Genomic DNA, 20,456 nt, shown 5'->3' on the forward strand with positions numbered 1-20,456 from the left:
GATGGATGGATGGATGGACAATCCAACTGATCCTAGTTGGAATGTATATGTACATTCCAAAAAATATTATTTTTTTTTAAAGAAATCTCTTTAAAGAGATTTCAATTGTTATAGGGGTTGGGTTACAAACACTGACCCCTCTCTTGTACTAGCTTTGTTCTGTCTGCAGATAACTGATAGTAATTGTAGCTGCTTCTATGAACTAACAAAATAAATTTTAAACTTGAAATTTGAGATGTAAAAATCAACTATTTTAATTTGACCAAATTATTGAGTCTTTTTCTGCTTGAAATTATATGTGAAACACATTATTTTACACCGCTGTACATCTATGCATACTTGAGCAACATAAAATGCTAATTTTAACTATTTATTGCCAAGAAGGGAAGAATTTACAAATGACATCAAGATGATTCATACTGAAATGAGGATGGAGAAAAAAATACTCAATATAATAATACCGGTAATATATTTTTTTATAATGACAATTGAAAAACTGGATGTTAAAGATATCATCATTTTCACCTCTCACCCGGAAAGTTAGCTGGAGATAGGCACCAGTACCCCTCCCGACCACAATAGGGACAAGGGTGTTAGAAAATGAATGGATGGATGGATGGTTGGATTTTAATAAAGGGGTATCATAGCCCAGAGAAAACTATGTATAATTTTTCTTCGAAGTCCCAACTACCCACTAGTGCCTATCTCCAGCTAACGTTCCGGGCGAGAGGCGGGGTACACCCTGGACAGGTCGCCAGTCTGTCACAACATGTAAAATCTCAGTCAAAATAAGTAAAAATAAGAATGCAATGATTTTTATTATCTATTAAATGTAGTAGCAAATAGATCAGAAATAAATTATTTAAGTAAGCTACATGTTATATACAACACATGGCTGTATGCTACAAAGAGCAGCTGTGAAACATTCACTTAATATACAGTCCTTTGACCTCCAGCCATTGCTGAAAATATGTCAAGTTTTTATTTTCAGTTTCAATTTGCACTTGAGGCACAGTATCAGTGATTGCTATTGATTACTGAGAAATGGGTCCCTGTTGGATCAGAACAACAACTATTTTTACACTAAGTAACACATTTGTTACACAAACTACAAAAAAGATTTTGCAGGATAAAAAACAAAAATATTTTTTACTGAATTGCCATAAAAATAAAGAAAAATGTGTAAGGATATTTTCACCTGAACCTCTATGATGGATGAAGGTTCAGGTTCACCACAAAAAAAATTGTGGTGCATGGCATTAGACAAAATATGCATATGGATTTGTCAAAAGAGATCTCAGTTCTGACCCGGAAAAAAGATCCATGTTATTTTGAGTACATGTAATATTTTAAGTGCCTTTGAAATTCTGGACGGGACCAATTCTGGACCAAGAAGCTCAGCTGTAGAGCAGGCACACCATATGTGGAAGTTATTTGTCCTTGGTGCAGCTGTCGGGCAAAAAATTCACCTATGAGTAACAATAGACAAATTAATGGATAGTAAAAACTTTATAATGAAACAAAAAAAAAATATATGTACACTTGTTTACTGACTTGTTATGGCCAATAAATATGTGCATTTAACTGTGCATTTAATACAGATAAGAAAAAATTATGTGACTTGTTTCATAAGAACATATATATTTTTTTGACTTTGTATCCGCTACGTAGTAGATATACTTCTCTTCTGATAGGGCATAAGAAGGAAGGAAGGAAGACATAAAGGACGAAAGCAAGTAAAGAGGAAAAGAAAAATCTAAATACAAATTACCTTTATTCTGAAAGCTGGACTCAGCAAGGTACCATTTTTTAAGACTTATTTGTCGAATAACCTCAACAAGCATTTTTTAGTCAATGCAATGATTCCATAAATCTAATCTAAGATGCAGCCTTCATGATTGGTATGTGTAATTTTGGGTTGGACAGCATTTTTGCATTTTTGTTGTCCAACCAGCATTAAATACTAATAAATTTAATATTTTTACCAGTCAAAGTGAAATAACACCCATAGTATATACTTGAATAGAAAATAGGTAGGTATGGGAATGAATTAATGAAGTTAGTGCGTTTTCCAAACCCTCTGGTGGGTAAGGAAATGGAAAATTATAAGCTTCAAAGTTTAAACATTTTTATTCCATAATATTGAAGCAATGACGCCCTCAGGCTACTGCAAGTAGCCGGTGAGTCAGGCACAACATGGGACTGTTAATGTGTGTATTTCTCATTAAGCTGTTAGTTGTTCTCCCACTCCCAACTGTTAATGTGAACTCCTACCTTCTGGCAATTCCTCTTTCTAATCCGACCAACATCACATTAGAGAGCTGATCTGATCAGGTAATGCTGGAAATGGTAGAAACTAATAGCCCTAGTTGGATTTGGAATTGGGCCAAAGCATCAGAAAGGACAATAACTGACACTGGATGTAGAATCAGGTAGAAACACTTAAAGGGCAACCTAACAGAAAATGTATATTATTTGATGCAAAATATTAATCCTAATGCTTCTTTGTTTAGTGATGATTTCATAAGAATTAATTAACCCCTTTCAGTACATTTTCTTGATTTGCAACTACTTCTAATGTAAACTATGACAAACTTGGCAGTTCTAATTCAAGACAGAAGTAATATTTTATTTTATGTGATAAAATTATTGGGCTGTCATGTTTTATGCATTCTTGTTTTGTTTGTTTGTTTAGGTTTCATACATATACTTATCAGAGGCTTTTAGACAAAAAATGGTTGAGAAAGACTGCTTTCATGTAGGAAATTAGTTTATTAAATCCCTGTCTAATAAACCCACATTTCTTAAATAAATCAGAAATGTCATATAATGGTCAGTTTGCTCAGCATTCAAAACAGAATAATTACATCAGTTTTATAGAAAACAATTAAAGAGGCTAATGTTATAAATAATAAAACTAATGCAAAACACAAACTAATACATTATTTATGATTAAATGGCTTCATCTTACACACTTTTTACAATCATTTTTCATTTTGGTATTGTGCTACATATTAGGATTTCCAATGGCATTTGACAAAGAATTCTCCCATAACCAACTATTTCAGACAGACAAGTCAAGTTCAAAGGGTTGGGGGCAACATGTTGACAACAAAGCTCACACGTGGATGCTGAATAGAAGCAAGCAACAGCAGCTGCAGCAGCAGCAGCAACTGCACCATCATTGATATGCTGAATGAAGCAAGGCATTTTGCAATTCAAATAAACCACCCAGATTAGAAGGGTATATTTGATATATTCTTTGGCGTGTGAAGCAGATCCAGTGTGAAGCAGCAGCACGGTTCATTTTGCCTTCCTGAACTAGATTGGAGACATTTTCACAGATGTTTTTCTTCTTCCAGCTGTTCACTCCATTTATTGAACAATGTTCTGATTAATAGCCTAAAGGCAAATTTGCTGTACAACAAATAAACAAATAAATGGAGAAGAATGCTGAAAGAAGGTATCAAGTTAAACAGTGCACTTAAACGTCTGTGCAAGTGTGCTTTGAGGGGTCAAAGTATCACATAATGTGAAGTTTCCACTAGTGTCAGTGGTCAGTGAGTCTATTTGCCTTCTCCCTAAAATGTCAATAAAAATGAAACCATTGAAAATAACAGGATTATTTTTGACTTTACCACCATGAAACCTGTGATTGTAATCCAATGAAAAGTCACAAATTGGAAGACAAAGGACAGTATTTCATAGGATGGGAAACAAAGCAAAAATGGTGACAGAGTTTGCCCTAACCAAAACTAAATTATGCATCTGTTCTGCCAATCAATAAAATACTCATAATATAAAAAGCAGATATGCTTTATCCTAAGTTATTTTGTGTCAAATATATAAGTTTGGTATTAAAGAGATCCATTACAAGTACCATAAAAAGTTCCATTCTAATAAAACTTTTGTTGTTCAACAGTTCTTGGTTGTAACATCAGGTTGGGATTATGGTTAGGAACTAAACTGATTGATGCAGTGAATTTGCATCAATCATGCATTTGGTGTCTCAAAATGAGAATCACAAACTCAGACAAAAGAATAGATAAAACTTCTGGTGACAAAACCAAAGCAAAGCTAAAGTCAGCATAAACACAATACCCTGCCCTGTAGAAGAGCACAGTATTTCACTGAAATTCCATTCCACTGTTCAGGAATTAATATTTAGCTTTCTTACCTGAAATTACATTAAGCATAATTAATGGACCTAATCTCATTCCAAGTCATGCTCCTTGTCAAGTTTTGAAACAGCTTTTGCCAAATGTTTTTGCAAAGCACTGCGGGTGGCAAAAAGTAGAATTCAACAAAAAATAATAGCAGGAATTAAGAACAAGGTGGCTGCAAAAGAAGTGAAAGGGGATCAAACATAAAAAATTAGTACAAGAAGTATCAAGTACTGAGAAAATAAGAGTAGCAAGTCAGCAAGTTCAACTGAAAAAAAGACTATAATTGTAAATATAGCCCCAAACCACCAAACTGCAAATATACTGTAGTTAGCAAGTGGCATTAGGGGCTTAACTAAGTTGTCAAATATGAAAACATAAAATCCAAAAGACAAACTCCAACCTCAAACAATATAAATCCCAAGTTACTCAGTGTATTAGCTGTGTGCTGAGTGGTCAATCAGCTGTATCAAGGCCCCCACCAAGGGACATATTTAAAAAGAGAAGTTGTTAAGAGCTTTGTTACCGTTAGGCCATGTTGGCAGTGAAATATTTGGATATTAATTTGTTATGCTAATTTGGCTGCTGTATTCCCACAGTGAAAGTCCCAGTGAAATCAAACAAAGAAATGTGTGTGTAACAGAGAGAGAACACCACAGGTGTTAAGTACAACCATTACACTCTTAATGTAATGACTTTAATCATTTCTTGCTTTCAGACTATCAGGAGAGTGAACAGTTGGACTTAAAAGTACACAGCTAAGTATCAAACCGTGCAATGACAGCTTATATCACCATTATTGTATGCTTTCAAACTGTCACACTCAGTCATAAGACTCCTTAAGCCCTCATGAGAGAAGGCATGAAAGGGATGACTGACAACATTGAGTGTGCAGAAAGTGACAGATTAAATCCTGGTGGAAGACTGACAGCCTTTTTAAAAACCTGCCAACAAGAGACCATCAACCTATTGAGCTCTAATTCACTGTGCCAGTAGCCATGGAACAGAACTAACTTAATTCCCAGTCATATTAAAAGGCATAGGCACAGTTAGTGCCTAGCTGATGTTTACAAGGTGTTGGGTTCAGACATAACTCAGTAAATTGATTAATGTGAAACAACTTCTCCACAGCTCACAGTCATTTATTATCCACTCCTCAGACTGGGTAACAGAGCGCATCAATCAGTGGAATCTACTTCAGTGTCTCAGTCCAAACCATTTCTAAATAATTAGCTACCTGTTAATCATTCATAACAGACTAACATGTTGTTCAATAAGGTGTTTTAGTATTTCACATTGTTCATCTCCCAGGTAGGAAAAAAAACCCTCCTGGAGAACATGTCACAAAAGATTGGACCAGTTACAACAACAACAATAACAACAAAAGGTTGAATGATGTAGCACAGCTCACTAGAAATGTTCTACATGAATCAAAGCCGTGTTTGAAAGATGCTGCCAGGATTAATAAGGCTCCATCGGAGGAGTACAAGGGAGAACAGAGCATATGCATATCCTGAAGAAGAGATTCATAAACAGAGTTGCCAATTCGAGTTTAATAGATAATACTAAGAAACAGATTTTAATGGAGAGAGAAAGCATGGCTGAGTAAAGAGGAAGCTAAATGAAGTTCGGTGTACCAGTGGGTGTTGAAATTACACACAAACCCATTCCTACAGAGCTGTGCCTGGCAAAATGCCACAAAGCCCCCCTGCAGGTGCTTTTGATCGATATGCTGAAACAGATGGTAGACTCATAAACAAAGCAATCCAAACCAGAACCTTGCAGTTTGTGTTTACATTAACTGAATCTAATAATATATCAATGAATCACAGCATGTTCTCTTAGAAAAACTCATTTTGGTCAGACCATGACAACACTTATCTGATGTTCAAATAAACAACTTAATTAAATACAAAAGCCATTTGCTAGTATATAGATATCCTACTTCTGTTGCATTGCTACAGCTCATTTTATAACAGAAAACAAAATAACCTGATATCAAAAGATCTTGGGGGATCTTTGCACATCACAAGAATTAGTTGTCTGCAGGAATTTCTTTGAGATTTAAGGACATAACATTATCAAATGTTTATGTCCTTAATAATGTGGCATTATCAAATGCCATAAATGTTTATGGCATTTGATAATGCCGATGACACATAGAGAAATGGCAGAGAGGCTGCCATCGCTCTGTTTCAGTATCACTGGCAGCTTACATGCTGGACAACAGTCCTTTGTTACTCAGACGACTCCGAGAAACAATGACCAGACTGTGATATGAAATTTATTTTCTGATTCTGTGTGCTATGCCAGCGCTAAGCATCAGCTACTGCTATGTCCATCTATCTGCACATGTCTCTGCTTCACCTGTAAACATACACCCACCACACACTTCACCGCTGTTTGCTCCGAGTCACCCACTAGGTAGCAGCTCTGGGAGAAAGACTGTTGTATTCGATGCATTGCACCAGTCAATTTAAAGAAGCCTATTGGTCCCCCTTAAAAACTACAAAAACTCTGACAATATCAATCAATGCAATTGCACCGGATGCCTTGTCCAAAATGTGAAAACTGGACAAGTCCAGGGAAAAAGGACGTTTGGTCACCCTATATTATAATAATAGAATTTGGCATTTGTCAACAACTCATTGGGAGAAAAGAGAGCGTTGCACAACAAAATTGTCCAGCCTGTTACACATGGAGCTAAATTTACCTCAAGGAATTTTAATAATCAACTTACACAAATCATTCGCTGAATCGCCACAGCCCTATTTTTAATCCTTAAAAACATAAACTGGCTGTCATGAAACACAAACTGATCAATACTGAATCTGTTATGTGTTAGAGAAATTAACGAGACAAAACTAATTACCTGCTTCCAGTTCAAGCCAAGACAAAGAAAACTCATGTCTAAACATCTCCCAAAATACAGTATATCTTTTTTTATGTTCAGCTTTAAACAGAGATAAATTGAGAGATCTATTTTGTTCAGTATATCAGATGAGCATATGCGTGTGATATTATGTTTGTTATTATTTCAGTAGTAATAGTGATCAGAGTTACAAAGGCTTAAGTAGTTCCCCATTAATTGCTCTCCTAGCCAGTTAACATTTATGCTGGATCTTAAAGAAATGTTATTTCTATCAGAAGCCCCAGAGCAAATCATCTTAAGTTTGCTCTTTTTTAATTACTGTCAGTTTGTTAATTCTCCCTGACTAATTAGCTCTAAGCTATGTGTTCAGCTTGGTGAACAGTTCTCCTGTGACTTTCATTCATCGCTTTCAGGTTTTTGTAAACTTTACAAGCTGCCACTTGCTTGTGAAGTTTCTCTATTTAAAGAAATGTGCTTTTAGTTGGGGCTTCTCTGGATTTTTGGCCCAGTCTTTATTTATGTTTTGCTAGTCTAATATTAAACTGGCTATTATTTTAAACATGTGTATTTGTTAAATTATGTATAATGTCAAAACAAAATTTGCTGCCAATTCTAACTTGTTCCTGTGTTTGCCATGAACAAGTAATATAACAGCAATTTAAGTAGGTAAAGAAAACCACTCTAAAGTTAAATGTGATTATCAGAATTCATCCCAAACTCCTGTTTTCAAATGTAACTGCAGTTTATAAATGATCAACTCTCTAAACAGAATTCTTTATTACAGCACACTTCAGAAGGATGCCTCAAGAGACTTTGTAACCCAAAAGCACTAGATATTTTAGTGGGCATCACAATTGCCTGGCCAGAATTCAAATATGAAATAAATACCTGATGAGATTTGAAAAGTTAGTTTCAGCACACAAATCCAAGAACCTGATTGAACTCGGTCCATGAGAAGTGCATAAACTGTCAAGTCTGGTCTGATTAATCAGTAATCAAGTGTTGAAATGTCCAATTTTAAAAACACTAAAATGTGTATTTTTAATGCACATTTTAATGTCCCTTCATAGCATTGATGTGTTTGTGTCAGTATATTAAGATAGGGTTGAACAATGAAAATCTCCCCTAACTGTAATCTGCAAAAACTGACTTCTTAAAACAGAAAAATCCTAAGTGAAAGGGCTAATAGACTGTGTAAGTTGAGGCTCTGAGAAATTTTACCATTCATTCAAGTTCAGTTTTATCTTACGAGGGTAAGCAAGAATTTGAAATTAATGAAAAAAATCCACAATTTCATAATTTCAGTATATTTGTAGTAGAAGCCTCCTGAAATCTCCACAGTAATGCTTTCACTTCTCATCTGTCTCATGCTAAAATCTGTGTGTGTGTGTTTCACAGCAGGCATCACAAGGTTGCCTGACAGCATCAATCTGGTAAGCGGGAATGTCTGAGGGCTCTAAAAGAAATCTTAACTGGCACACACCATGCCACAGCAGACATACAGCCATTTTTAGTCATCTGTGACACTGTCTGTGATGTCTCTGCTTACAGGCAGCAACCATTTTCTCCATCTCCTGTCTCATTCTACACAGTAGACTGTAAAGAACTTTAACTTTGCTCCTAAAACCGTAGTCGAAAGTTTTTCTCCAGAGACATGTCCTCAACTATTGTCATCTTTATCCAGACTGAGCAGTGATAAAATCTCTGTCCTCTCCCCATAATTATATGGCAGAGCACTTCAAATTTAATATATTTTTTGTAGCTCATAAATATCAGGACTCCATTTTAAACTAATTCCTGTATCTGGATTTGATGATCACTATAAAATCTCAGAATCTGGAACAATTTAAACACCAATCTCTTGTCTAATTTGTTTTTATTATTATTAATTCACTTTTTATTGCACTTATTAATATTGTACTGTTTGTCTCAAATCCCAGTTGTAAGACATTGAAACACAAAGTCTACCCAAAATACTCTTCATTTGAACAAGTTTACTACAATGTGAATAACCCGGAGAGACAGCGTATTAAACATTTATTTATTATTTTAAAATGGATTACATGTTTGAATGTAGGATTAATACCAGCTCTGTACATGGACTTGAAGGGAACATTCAAGCAAAGCAAATAGTGGTAATCCTGTAATCCTATAACATTGTCTCACCTTTGATGTTTTGAACTCTCAAGTACAAAAGAAAGGATGAAGACATAGTTGGCAACCCATAAAGATGTATCATCAAAGGCAGCCAAGTCAGCATTGAAAAATACGTTCTGATGAAGTCATTGACTAAATAAATCAAGAGTAAACACTGTTTTAAAAAAAACACAAATACTCCAGATGTTCCAGTTGGCAGTGGGAAGAGATACATACTTGATTCAGAAGGCACGGCTAAAAGTACAAAATATTATTATATTTAATCACAGAAGGGATGACCAGATGGTATTCAGAAAGCAGCCATTAAGAACTAAACATTATACATTTAATATTTGTACAGTATCAATCTTCTAGACTAAAGAACAGATAGCTAGAATTTGTTACTGTGAATAGGACGTTTTCATGTAAATAAGAGGCAGCAGGTACTCTTAAAAACAGTCCAAAAACAAGCATGGATCATCAGAACACTGAGCAGAATAACTGATGACAGACCAGTGCGCCAAGAAGGAAGAGACAATGTTTTAAACTATATCTAGGGGAAGGATAAGAGATGAAAATGTCTATTTAATGAGTTGTATTACTGAAAGAAGATTATCTTTCTGTGGAGGAAGGACTTCTTTGTACCAGTCTATTCACACAATAAGCATTTTTTGAAACATGAGACATTCAGCTGAAAAATTGTAGTATATTTGAAAAGGTTAAATTATTAACTAATATACTATAATATAAAATGAATTTTAGTAGAACTCAAATCCATGCTTCTTCTACATTGTGACTACACAGCACATGGTTGTTTAAAGCTTTTTTAAAGCTTGTTTAAACCTTTTTAAACAAGCTTTCCTCACAACCTCAGTCTTGATGTTTATAACAATGGGTAAAATTACATGGGAATTCAAGCTTTCAAGAGAAAATTGAGAGTTTCAGCTTTGTTTTGTTTTACTTATTTATTTTTATTACAAATGTGACCAATGCTTGATTGAACAAGTTTTGCTACTTTAAAAAATTAATGTACCCACTAATGTCTAGCAAAAGATTAGTGAAACTCAACCCAAATCAACTTTTTTTGCTGACACTGTCTTTAAAAGTTACTTATGATTCTAGCTTTATGTTTCAGCATGAATTTCGACATTTTTGTGGAATTCCTTTACTTTTTAGTTTTGCTTAAAACCTTCTCATTATTGCCCTCTATGGTTAAAGAGGAACCAATAGGAAAATCTTAAGCAATTTTCCTATTGGTTGCAGCAGTACAGCTTGGTACAACTTCATCACTTCTGGCACAAAAGCACAACGCTCCCTCCCTTCCCACCTCTTTCTCCCTTTGCCCACCCAGTGCTAAGTCGTGTTTAATCACGACTGGCAAGCACCGATCAAAATCATTACTCAGTTTTACAAATTTGCGATGCATTTGCAATGTGGACACTGCTTAGAATGGGCCTCCTCTGCTTTGACTATTGGTGAAGGTATGGTGTCGAACAGATTTCTGTGTGAGACTGCCTGTAGTGTTGAGGAAGCAGGAGAAGCTAACGGCTGCTCTCTCTGCTCGCTGTGGAGATGGAGAGTGCTGTCACCATAAAAGTCTCCAACAACACAGAAAAAGAGTTGCTAGATTTATCGCTAGTTGTTTGGAAAAGAAAAGTCAATTGAGGATTCTGAAAAATAGATAAATGCAGTGATAAAGTAAAGCAAAAAAAAAAAAAAGTAAGGTAGGGTCAATCAAATTTTCACAACTCAGTAGAGAGAAGTGAGAGGTGGGATTTGTATGTGAACTAATGAGAGAGAAAGGCTAAAACAAAAGCCAACTAACCATTGACATAGGATAGGTAGTGATAGAACTTTTAAGTATGAATTATTTACCTCTGACCATTTAGTTTCTTCTACCTGAGTTTTAAACAAATGGACTTAAAAATACATTTAAATATAAAAGGTGAATTTAATTGGCACCTTGGTTTTCAGTCTTGTCACATGAGGATGTCTCTGCACAATAACAAATAATCTGTCCAATTTTTTTAAATGTAGCGTAGCTTTTTTGAGTTATGGGGTAGAAGAGTGTTAATCCATGAAATGCAACATCTCTGAGGATTTCCTGAATACCGCAAGAAAACAGTAGGAATATAAAGATAGCATTGAATGCATAAGTGCACAACAACACATTGTAAGGAACAGTGGGGGTTAATGTCACTGACTTTCCTTACCGCTCCAATATTTTTAAACAAAGTTTTGTGGAAAATTAGTACAAGGACTATAACCTAAATTAGCCACTACTTTAAACAGTGCATCAGTCAGATGTGAAGGTCTGCCCCTGTCCTTATGAGCAACACTTCTATCTGAAACCTCAGCATGTCTTGATTTAAACATAAAGAGAAATGCTTGTCGTGCTCACTTCTTGCTTCAGCTTCAAGCATTCAACAGTGTTTCCAAACTCTTCAGCTGAAAATGAGCATGTCGTATCAAACAATCACAGAGTGATATTTGATTGTTTCAGAGTCAATTTCCTCCCTTAAAGTCAATAAAAATGCTAATACTCTGTTGATATATAATCACAAAGGTAGGCAGGAGAAATTATATCATGAAATCCCATTTCCTATCTCCACAGTTGTCCAGGTTTCCCTGGATAACATAAGTTTATTTCCTGTGGCACTTATTTGCCATCTCCAAACAGCCTCGTGAATCACATCCACCTGGAACATTTATGGGCTACCTGTCAACATGAGAACTGTGCCAAAGTGAATCCTGTGGATCAAAGTGGTCTGGCATACTTGAATATGTGATTTAAAAAGGTGGAAAAGCGGAGTTAAGAGTTTCAAACAAATCTAGATCTTTATTTCCATAGTTTAAGTCTAAAGTTGGAGCCATCATCCCATCTTTTAACTCTCCAACTCTAGCTGAAGCAGTCAGCTGCACCATCAGCCTGCAGTGCTGCTCTCCTCTATGTCACACACTGCTACTGTACACAGAGACTGCTGTCAGCTCATCTTCTACAATCATCAGCAACTTCATTCAGACCGAACACAGCACTTCTGTTACAGAGGGTGAAGTCTGGGGCTTCACTTCTCTGCCTTGTCAGGTGTTTTCAGGGAAGACACAAAGTCCATATACCTACTTTCAGAGCTCCAGTCAGCGTCAGACAGAGAGACACATTCAAACATCCACTGTATGCGTTTTTTTTCTTCCAAACTTATTTCCACATTTCTTTCAAACGGGGCGAAAAATAAAACTCTCACCCATCGCATCGTTTAAAGAGAAAATAAGGAAACGATCCCTTGCCTTGAAATCCAAAGAGGAAAGCGATCCCGGTGATCCAAGCCGTGGGTATCCAGAAGTAACGCATGGTATCCGGTTCTCAGGCGCAGTTGCTCCGCGCTCTTCCAGACGAAGCTCCGTCTCCAGCTGTAAGTTTCCAGAACAGAGAGCGCTGCAGGTGAAGCCAAACGGAGGAAGGAATCCAATCTAAAGGAGAGCTGATGAAAGCCGATCACTGCTTTGACTGCTGCTTTCACGCGGAGTAGCGACCCCTGCTGAAGAGCGCACCGACACAACGACCGTCTTGGCGTGTTTGTGGGGGGAGGGGAGGGGATTCCCTCTTTTCCAGATTTGCATTTGAAGTGAAATGGTACCATCGTGACAGCTACATGATCGCGATTGTAAATATACAATTAAGAGATCAACATTTTTAATTTAGGTTAATTCAGTCAAACTGAATTGTGGCCATAATAAAGGGAAACAATTCCGGGTGAGCAAAAAATTCTCATAGTCCAGCTGTTGATGAAGGGTACCATCAGACCAGAAACTGCCCAGAGGAGGGAAAAAATGGTCTGCATCTTTCTGAAATAAAAGACACATTCTAACTTGTGGCGTTCTCTGTTAGGGTCTTTATCAGACAGGTAATAAATAACCCTGAAATGTTACTTTCACAGAGAAGATATAATGTTTACAGTTTTATAAGTGAATACCATATCAAAGATATGACGTCCTTCTTAGCGTTCTAGAGTCATCTGAAAACATTATGTGGCAGGAAACACAAATAACTTTGCTGTGGAGGAACTAAACCATAAAATAAAAGTTTGCAAAATATTGTTATATAAACTGTATAAATACAATGACTGGATTTAACAGCAGTATAGAACATTCACTAAGTAGTTGTGTTTAGGTGCTAAAAGAGCTTGGTCTCATTTAGACAATATACAAATTTGATGTAGGTATATTGTTTTAGGCAATGTAAATTACTTACTTAGATAGCAGCAACAAACAGATGAATTAGACTGAAGAATCGTTTATCATTTTAAAAAATGCTCCTAGTCAAGCATCAGTATACATACAATGTAGAACAATGAAATGGTGCAAAACTTCAACCAAAGTCACTGATATTTTAAAGTCTGCTGCTAATGACTCCCAGAGCTCCATTTTCTGCTTTTCTCTACTGCTGGTCTCTGTCCTGAAAAAAAAATGTAAAAAAACCCCCCAAAAAACAGAAGAGTTCCTTTGTGTATTTCTAGTGGCTCTATCCCAGTGGTTACCATCACACCACATCCTCAGAATGCCTACTTTATCTCTTCTGAGATCATTTGATTTATGACTGTTTTGTGCTAATTAAGCTGAGCAATGCCTCAGTTTCCAGTGAGCAGGAAAAAACCTCTGAGAGCTTCTTTTCAAACTCTGAGGGTTTGTCAGACTTGGCTCCAATAGAGCCTGCTGACAGCAGAGCAAAACATTCCTTCCTGGTTCAGAACTGGTTCAAGCATTTCAGAGCCACTCTGCTCTCAAAACCTTGTTACTAACATAAATTATCGCACACATTTGGAGAGAATGAGCAAATTTACAGCTGAAAACGAAGAGAAAAGAAAATTAGAAAAGAAGTGACAGAGGAATATTTTTTCCTGGCTTCATTTTTCATGCACCAATTTATTTAGTTTGACCACAAATTTGTTTCCTGCTAATTGCAGAAGTTGTTCTCACACATAATTCTACTAATTGCTTTACGTCAGGGCTTAATTTGAGACAGACCCTACCGGAACAGGGTCTGGGAACTCTCTTATTTTGACAGTGTGAGTTCTGATAACGATTAGCTTGGATCTGGTAAGTCTCAAGTCTACTAATAATAGTTACGAACAGATTGAACCAACAAAACTTACATTGGACGTGTAAACTCCAAATAATTACATACAACAAATTTTAAACATCACAGCTGCTTACATGCTTTTTAATAGAAAACAACAGAAAAATAATTTTTGAGTGATCACAGACATTAAAAGAAACCAAGGTGACCAAAGCACATGAGGTCCTACAATCAGATGTTGCAGAACAAACCATAGTACTATCAGTCACAGCTGCCGCTAAAGTGATGCAATGGTGACACAACCTAACTTTGAAACACAGAGAGGCTTCAAAGATGCTTCAGATGTGGCAGGGTTGTGAATACAAATCAGAGCTCAAAGGGTCAGTTCAGACCGCAAAATGCATTACCCTGAATGGGTTGTCCACAAAAACATCCTTTTGCCAAATATGCTGGACTTTTCTGTATCCACGGTGTATTTAGAGGAAAACTTTAACACCATCTATACTATTTTAAGAAAATAAAACTTCAATTTCAGACCAACTTTTTCAGGATTGTTGCATCAAGCTAATTAAAAAAACATTGAACAAACAGTATTTTACTAAAACGGTTAACAAGCAAACCAATCAAAGCTTCCACAAAAGAACTGACCACAGATTTGTGTTATTTTAAATGACCAGTTTTAAAGCATTCACAACTGGCAAAAAATCCCACAACAAATCGTAGTGGAACAGAGCAAAAGAATGTGAAAAAGTCATCTCAGAGGATCACTCTGCTCTTTACTGATGTGCAGCGAGCACCGCAACATCTGCACAGTAGGATGTAAGCACACAAATATAATGACATGAAGTAGTGCTGTAGTTTTAATGAAAATGTCTGAAAATAAAACAAAAATGATTAGGCAATCATTTATTAAGAATGTTTAATAAAATCAGTTCAAAGGCCACAAATGGCCATCGGGCAGCAACAAAGTTTAATTATGACCCTGAATATATCATTTTTGTCAAGTGCTGTAATGGCACATTCTTAACTGTACATTTGACACAAGGCAGATGAGCTTACAGCTAGGAAGTTAGTTAAAGGTGATTACTTTCAAATATCAAATCAACGTGACTTCTTGAAAGTAAAGCCGATTCTTAAGGCTTAACCTTAAAAATGCATCAGAACAAATACCTAACAGTATCAATAAATAAGTAAATGTATTTATTGATATAAAAATTATTAAATGTGTAATTGATTAACCTTTTTTTAATTTATCAATGCATTAACTACTACAATTGTGGTCATAAAGCAGTAGAAAAATTAGAAATTCTAAGTAGTGAATGATTATGCTTCAGAGCAATTCATAAATCAGACTGTCATTTTAAAGCCACTATGTGAGTCCTGCATCACCTTTGGGACAGATTACACCTCTTTGCCCCACCGTTTGCAGTCTGAGATCTCCTGCTGTGACTGGCTGCTGCCTGTCCTTGGCCACAACTAAAGGCTATTAATGGCAGTCAGTTGGGGAAATGGCGGAAATTGTTTGCCAAGCAGATGAATACCCTCTGGCAAAGAGAATGTGCATCTGTGAAGCTTTTTAACGACATAACTTCAAAGGTTACTGCCAAACAATAAAACAAAATTCATGGATCTAAGTAATCTATTTCAGTTAATGTAAAAAATGACTCAGCTTAATATTTAATGGCACGTAGACACAGGCAAATATGCAGAAAAGGGAAAATGTGGAAAATGCCTTTATTCAAACTGTGGAATTACATAAATAAGCTGGTGTGAAAGCAAAAAAAATAAAACTAAAAAATCAAACTTGCTGTATGTTTACAAATATATTTGCAATGGAAACCCTGTAAAAACTCAATCGTGTTATATCTGACAAAAACACAATGTAATTGACAGCAAACAGTGAAAAATATTTCCTTCGTCTACTAAAATGTTTCCTCAAACATCTCATCAATATACTGTATCTTTTTCTTGAAACACAGCCCTTCTAAAACCTCCCATGGCAGCATGACCAAGAGACCAACACAGTTGGCATTACCTTATTTGATCACAGCAGCAGACCTTATCCACACTCGGGCACAGTGATGAGGGGGAGTCTCAGGGAAAAGGTTGGGCAGAGCAATCATCTGTGTTGTTTATGTTCCCAGTACGAGTCTAATTAAAGTTTAATTCAGTCCACAGTGTGACCAGGTGCTTAAGGTGCAAAATACCAGATATCAACAAAATCTCTGACAGGAGAGAGAAAATAAAAATCAACACACCAAAACTGTAGGCAATAAACACAATAAAAACTTTTGTTTGGTGGCAGAAATAATATATGCTTTCCAATAACTTCAGTCAGCACTTAAACATAAAATATGTTAATTGCTTTACCTTTTCTCAAAACTTAAGTTAACAGCTCCATTGTTGATGACTTGCTATTTGGTTTGCATCTTACTGTCAGATCCAATCTTTTCTATTCAATCACATTTTCTTCTTAAATCTTTACAATATCCATCAATAAAAAATCACTATCCAGCAGAAAATAATGCAAAGGACACTAATACTTAGTGTCAATAATATATTGGAGTCTCCAGTAATGCATTATTTTCTATATCTGATTATTACTTGTCAATCATAGCCTAACTTAAGCCATGATTGAACAAGATTCATGTGAAATCTTGGGTAAGTCACCAGATAGACACAGTTACACTGAAACAAACTGGACAAATAACCATGCAAGCACACATTCATCCCTGAGGGCAATTTAGAAAAGCCAATTATCCCAACCTGCAATACTGTCATAGGAAAACCGGGCTTAACAGCGGAGAACCCACACATGCAATGTGATAACATACTAAATTCATGCAGAAAGATCCTGTGTTGGAGAGTTAGAACTTTCTTGAGGGTTCAGCAGTGCTAACTACTTCATCCCCTTTCATCACTGCATGTGTTCTTATTATCTACTTTATTTAAGTAGGGATAGTGTTAAGCTAAAATGTTACACTTTAATAACAGAATTAAACTAATTTCCATCTCCAGTCTCTCAGCCAGTCAACACGGGAACCATTCTTAACACTTAAGAATGAGGACAAGAATAATAAATAAAATATCCCAAAAGAAACATAAACAAGACCACCACACAAAATGCATGTAACTGACCCTGCTTCATACCTCACATGGCCTTATTACAGTAAGAACTTCCTTATCAGTGATGATCATGTTGAGTTTTACATCACAGACCTTTTAGATTAAACATATAGAAAATGATAGAGATATAGCTTTTCAAATCAAACGACTATTAAATTTGAAAGGTAAAATTAACAGAGACTGCAGAAGAAGGATATTATAGGTGCTCAAGTGGTAGGTTGTTGAAAAATAATTAAACTGCTCCACAACAGAAGAGTGATTCTTACTAAATAAATTGCTACTATTGGAAAGAGAAAGCCTACGCAAAATCATTGTGTTTAACTGCGTATTCATAAAATATGTTTTGCATAAACAGATTAAAAAACTGAGAAAAGACCGTAAGAAAGATTTCTCTTTATTGAAACTAAATAAAATGCTTCCAAGTAGCTCACAATTCCTGAAAATATGTTTCATGTTTAAGTGTTAGTTAAGTGACTTGCAGCATTAAAGTGCTGCAAGTCAATTGTTTGTCCTATTTCTAAAAAAAAAAAAAAACATTTTAAATTATCACCCAGCTATGTTTGTTGTTTTTATAGAAACACAACACCATGTGAGATCAGGCTGTGTGTCTTTGTTGCTCCAACATCTGACAGATTGTAATCTTTATCTGTGTGTGTATGGCGGTGAGGTCATTCTATGAGCTCTGAAATCCTGTCTGGGCTCGTGTTTGTGGTGTTGGGGTCAAGACGTTATCTGAGGCATTAAAACCAGGCCTGCTGATAAACTGCCCTTTATTTTGTTTGTGACAAATGCCTCTTTGTCAACAGCACGCACAGACGAGATATAAGTAAAACTTTAGTAGCTTACATCCTGTCCAGTGACAAAGCGTTTTATATGATAGAAAAAGCTCCATTATATCTAACAGCAGCTAGCCATTAAGATTCATAGAATCTACTATTAACAAATTAATGAAATGCATTTCATATACCATATTGGTGAGCATTTTTTTATATCAATATATCTTTACCTTTGTCAGAAAATCAGATGAAATAATGTTTAATTACTATTAAACAATGTTTTAAGATAAAATATCAATCTATATGTCATTATGTTTGTAAGCAATCCTTCAGTTCACATAATATTTTAATCCATATCTGCCCCTTTTTAGAAAGTGAGATAAGTGAAAATTCTGAATATGTCCTAGAGTAAGCATGCAATTTTTTTAGGTTTTCAGTTTCAGATAAGTAGGTGGCCTTTTATCCCGAGTCAAGGATCACCTGGATCACCTGAGCAGTAACAAATCACGATGAATCAAATAATACTTCACATCAAGTACAACAAAATATTTATTTTCCAACTATTTCATCGGTGTGTAATTCTTATTAACACAAAAGAGTAAAGCTTCTAATTGTCCCAAAAGTAAATTTATTTTAAAACAGAATGATAGTGGACCACCTTCTTTGACTAAAAATGAGAGATGGAATGAAATTAATTTGACTTAACTCTTTCTACACAGTTAAAACCTTTAAAGTTAAAATATATTGGACTCATTAATTAAAATCTTTCATAGTACAGTCTCTGTTTCAGCCACAGCCAGGGATCAGAAGACATAAACACCTGTATGTACGAACTAAAACACCTGACTGAATATGAATTTGCCCCTTACCTCAACAATGGAAATGCATAATGATCCCAGAAACAGAGTCCTGCTTTCATGTCGTTCTGTGTATGGTGACCTCCTGTCAGCCAAAGTGCAGTCTGTGAAGTATTCAGCAGACAGAAACCCATCCCAGGATCAAAGGTTAGCATGGGATTGGATGAAGAGCAGATGGCTGTCTGGCTGCATTGTGAGGTACAAAGTAGAAGGAAAGTGAGGATATCGGAAATCTCTGAAGAAAATTAAACGAAGGGTTCAACACACAGATAATGTGATCAGTATTGGTAACTCAAGTTTTATGTTGACAAATAATTTATTTGAGCTTGCAGAGTTAGTCAAGCAGTCAATCAATCCATCAATTAAAGGTCCTTTAGGACCATAAGAACCACAGGAAGTCACATTGGCTGTGATAAAAAATGCCCTGTATTTGTATGACTGATGTCCCAGAATTATGGCTAATAGCAAACTTAAAAAGACATGGAGCCAAATTGTCACTCTGTTTTGGACACAGCTATCACTTTTGCTATCCTTTTCAGTTAACTTTGTGAAATCCAGAGGTCTGCAATTAGATTTCTTTGGTCAACTTTGTTGACATCTGGATGTTGAGCATAACAAACTGCAATATCACTCTGAAATGCCATGGCTGTGTAATAAGGAAGTTTTTGTAGTGAGTTTTTCAGATATACAGTATATACTGTATATATATACAGTATATGATGACATGCATGATTTTATTTTATTTTTTCCAAAACACCAGTTGAATATCAGTTTTGGATCAATCAACAGATTAAAGAGAAAAGAGAAGATAAAACTCTGAGAACAAATTTTTAGCTCTTGGAGACATGATATTAATAGAAAGTCATTGACAGGACAGCCTGTTAATGAGGAAAGTAATAAAAAGAGAACAGGTTTAAAATAAAATTGACAACTAGAGCATATTAAAGACCAGGAAGGATAATTAGATGTCAACATGTTTACAATATAAACATATCTGTGTGGAGAAAGACAATTCCAAAAGAAGTTACTTTTAGATGTCAGTACTTTGCCACAACTACAGGCATCAAGTTAGAATGACAGGTTATGTATTAAATATGAATAAATGAACCGTGGAAATCCACAGATAAGAAAAAAGGTCTTGACCCACATAAAAATATTTTTACACATAAATGCTGTCTTAACTGAACTTTTATCTGTTTATATCCTTTCTTTCCACTCCAGTCTCCTCAAAGCCAAATCTCTTATCATCTCTTTATCAGATCAAATCATGTTGCCACCATTTTCTCACTGTTTATTCAGGAAGACCTTTTAGTCTCTAGCTGCAAAGCACTTGCTCAAATTCACTGCAACAACTTCCTCATCTTTTATGCATGTCTCTTCCCATTTATTCACTTCTTTCAGGTCTTTTGACTTATTGTCTGTCTGACAAAAGAAATAGACTCGGCTCCTTTG

At 35.7% G+C, this 20,456-nt stretch overlaps 1 protein-coding gene across 2 annotated transcripts in view; it reads right to left on the minus strand.

The window, feature by feature from the left end:
* lsamp (limbic system-associated membrane protein) overlaps nt 1-20,456 on the minus strand; it is a 737,122-nt gene that overhangs the window by 487,172 nt on the left and 229,494 nt on the right. Inside the window, exon 1 of one of the 2 annotated variants that reach the window (XM_023351200.1) lies at nt 12,457-12,702. The exons of the other annotated variant lie outside the window; for it this stretch is intronic. Coding sequence (XP_023206968.1) covers nt 12,457-12,520 — 64 coding nt within the window. The 5' untranslated portion in view covers nt 12,521-12,702. Of the gene's footprint in view, nt 1-12,456; nt 12,703-20,456 lie in introns of those variants that run through there. 2 annotated transcript variants of the gene reach the window in all.

The sequence above is a fragment of the Xiphophorus maculatus genome, chromosome 18 (assembly GCF_002775205.1).
Source record: "Xiphophorus maculatus strain JP 163 A chromosome 18, X_maculatus-5.0-male, whole genome shotgun sequence".
In the NCBI taxonomy this organism is placed as follows: domain Eukaryota; kingdom Metazoa; phylum Chordata; class Actinopteri; order Cyprinodontiformes; family Poeciliidae; genus Xiphophorus; species Xiphophorus maculatus.